The sequence below is a fragment of the Rattus norvegicus genome, chromosome Y (genome assembly GCF_036323735.1).
Source record: "Rattus norvegicus strain BN/NHsdMcwi chromosome Y, GRCr8, whole genome shotgun sequence".
Taxonomy (NCBI): Eukaryota; Metazoa; Chordata; class Mammalia; order Rodentia; family Muridae; genus Rattus; species Rattus norvegicus.
In genome coordinates, this window is record NC_086040.1 from 40,635,395 (window position 1) to 40,638,279 (window position 2,885).

Genomic DNA, 2,885 nt, shown 5'->3' on the forward strand with positions numbered 1-2,885 from the left:
CTTGGGCAGACTGTGACTCGAGTCATCAGAATATTTGGGTGGGGACTTTATTTTGGTTCACCAGGAGGCTACATGAGAAGCTAAAACCTAGATGCTGGAAGTTTCTAAGCGTAACTAGGGAAGGAACTGGCCTGAGAGGGGTTCTATGACGTAAGCAGAGCCTGGATGAAGTCACAGAGCACAAGGGCGGAGGTTGCGCATCTCTTCCACTTGGAGGCGCTAGACTACTTTGAAGGTGGGTTCACTATCTTCGGTGCGGGGTGTGAAAGCTAGTTCAGCTCCTGAACCCCACAACTGTTCAACAACCTATTGGTGCCTGACCGGTTTCAGAAGACAGAATCTGGACGACTAGGACATTTTCTTTTGGTAAATACGTTTATGAAGATAACTGGGACCCTTGTAGCACAGAAAGCTAAAAGTTTTCCCTCGTACAGCAATTAACCTTACGTTCCAATGTCTTCCACGTTTGAGAGCTAGGCAGATGGTCTAGGCTAGTCAGTCTCCGGAGTTTATTATTCTTTGCTAACAATATCTAATTCAAAATTCTACTAAAATGCCAAAGCTCCTCTCTGTGCCTGTGTATTTTTGGAGAAAATATTTCTTTTTTTTTTTTTTTTTTTTTTTTTTTTATGGAGCTGAGGAACCCAGGGCCCTGTGCTTGCTACGCAACTGCTCTACCACTGAGTTAAATCCCAACCCCAGTAGATATTATTTCTAAAAGGCTATTGTTGCCTACACAAAAGACTCTTGTTGCGGTCGTAAATGCAACAGCTTCGGGGAATAAACCTGGGTCTGGGTCAGGATGCCCAGTAGAGTAAGCCAGTGGACTGCTGTGCTTTGTCTCTGGGCAGATACTTGTGGATGTTGCCAAATAGCTCATAGTTAGAGGGTGGAGAAGGGGTGTGGCCACCCTTCTGGCTCCTTTGCTATCCTTTCTCTGTTCTGCTTGCTTAAAGTGGGGACAGGGATACTTAATCCCACACTGACCTAGCCATTCAAGATGTTCCTCAGCATAGGCAAAGTGCCTCGGGCTGAAGAAATGTGTCTAAATATGTTATTCTGAGCTGTAGAGAACCATTTTTTCATTTTCCTTTGAACTTTAGATTTTGATTTATGAGATTGGGTTTTTCTGTGGGTAGTTTTGTCTATGCTGGAACTAATTCTGTAGACCAGCCTGCCCTTGATCTCACAGAGGTCTGCTTCCCTCTGCTTCTCGAGTGCTGGAATTAAAGGTGTGCTCCACCATTGCCCAGCACTTCTTTGAACTTCTGATTATGACAGCATTAGATTCAGAGGCTCAAACCTGTTTACCATCGCCTTCCTCACCTGCTCCAAAGTTCTCATAGACAAGAACCTTGGTCCAGCACCCTCCCCAACCCCACCCCCATTGTTATTGCAGGTACTCATATGACAGAGGTACCAGCTTTGTCTCTGGTTTAAGCAGGTGAGCTCTTCAAACCCAGGCCATGGGAAAGTGAGAACGCAGAACAATAGCCACAAGACAGTGGACCAGGAGTACCGTGGCCTACCACACTAGGTCTACAGCCAAGAAGAAGAGGGTGTCTGTGAGGAGGATGAGCACACCATCCTTCCAGAAGCGGAAGAGGAAGTGGCCTTCTCCCCAGTCCCTGGGGAACATTGTGGGGTGCAGAATTTCACACGGATGGAAGGAAGGTGATGAGCCCGTCACCCAATGGAAGGCCATAGTTCTAGATCAACTGCCAACAAATCCCTCTCTCTATCTGGTCAAGTATGATGGAGTTGATTGTGTCTATGGACTGGCACTTCACAGTGATGAGAGGATTTTAAAGCTTAAGGTCTTGACTCACAAAGTTGTGTTTCCTCAAGTGAAAGACGCCCATCTCGCAAGTGCCATGGTTGGCTGTGCTGTGGAGCATAAATTTGAGGGCAAACATGGCTCTAAGGACAACTGGAGGGGGGTGGTCCTAGCCCAGGTGCCAATCATGAAGGACTGGTTTTACATCACCTATGAGAAAGATCCAGTCCTATATATCTATCAACTCCTGGATGATTACACAGAAGGTAATCTCCGTATCATTCCAGAGATTTCGCCAGCAGAGGTGAAGTCAGAAGTTGGCAGCGACATCTTAACAGGTCAATGTGTGCAATTCACCAGAAGTGACGGGTCCAAAAAGATCGGCAAAGTCATTTACCAAGTTCTAGCCAAGCCTTCCGTGTACTTCATCAAGTTTGATGGCGACGTCCACATCTATGTCTATAATCTGATGGAAAAGATCCGTTAAGGTGAAATTCACAAAGTGAGGGGACATATATGGGGAATTTATAGGATTGGGGTGAAAATGTTTGTTTTTCTGTGTTTCAGATACCCAATGGCCTTTGACAACCCCAGTATCTTTTCCATTGGAATTTGTTTTTGCTCTAAAAATTAAAATGTGTGATGTGACGTGTTGTGTATGCACACTTTTGTGGAGGAGACTGGCTGTGGTGGATGGAACATTGAGAGGAAGCCGGAAAGTTCAAGGCTGTGAAGAGTAAGTCTAATGTCACATACACTAAAACAAACAGGACTGAGCTGGTCTGGTCTTTAGGGAGAGGAAAAAACTGGAGATAAGGCTTAGAGGAGCAGGGATGGCACAAGGAAAAAAAAAAAGATGGATGTTTAGGAAGCAGTGGAGAGGGGCCAGAAATAGATAGACTCTCTGAGGGGAAGTTTGAGGGAGAAACAGATAGTTGGGGAAAGAGTGGGAGGTAACAGAGAGGTGGTCTTGGAACTCAAGGGGAAACCCAATAAACTGATCCAAGCAGACTCAGAATCAGAGAAGATCAGGGATTGTTTGACTAACAAAACCTAATGAAACCTGTTTCTCATATGTAGATGTATTATTTTTATTTATCTGGGCAGG

General features: G+C 45.2%; 1 protein-coding gene across 3 annotated transcripts; it reads left to right on the forward strand.

The window, feature by feature from the left end:
- Positions 1-203: 203 nt before the first annotated feature.
- On the forward strand, positions 204-2,425 carry LOC134484358 (Y-linked testis-specific protein 1-like). Of its 3 annotated transcripts, none has more exons than XM_063280639.1 (3): positions 204-366; positions 1,400-2,265; positions 2,345-2,425. In XM_063280639.1, exon 2 carries the CDS (start codon positions 1,575-1,577, stop codon positions 2,262-2,264), a length of 690 nt encoding a protein of 229 aa, XP_063136709.1. In that variant the 5' UTR covers positions 204-366; positions 1,400-1,574; the 3' UTR covers position 2,265; positions 2,345-2,425. The 3 variants fall into 3 exon arrangements, with proteins under 3 accessions (XP_063136709.1, XP_063136710.1, XP_063136711.1); XM_063280640.1 differs by having other exon boundaries at positions 210-366; positions 1,442-2,265; XM_063280641.1 differs by having other exon boundaries at positions 210-366; positions 1,442-2,425.
- Positions 2,426-2,885: the final 460 nt, after the last annotated feature.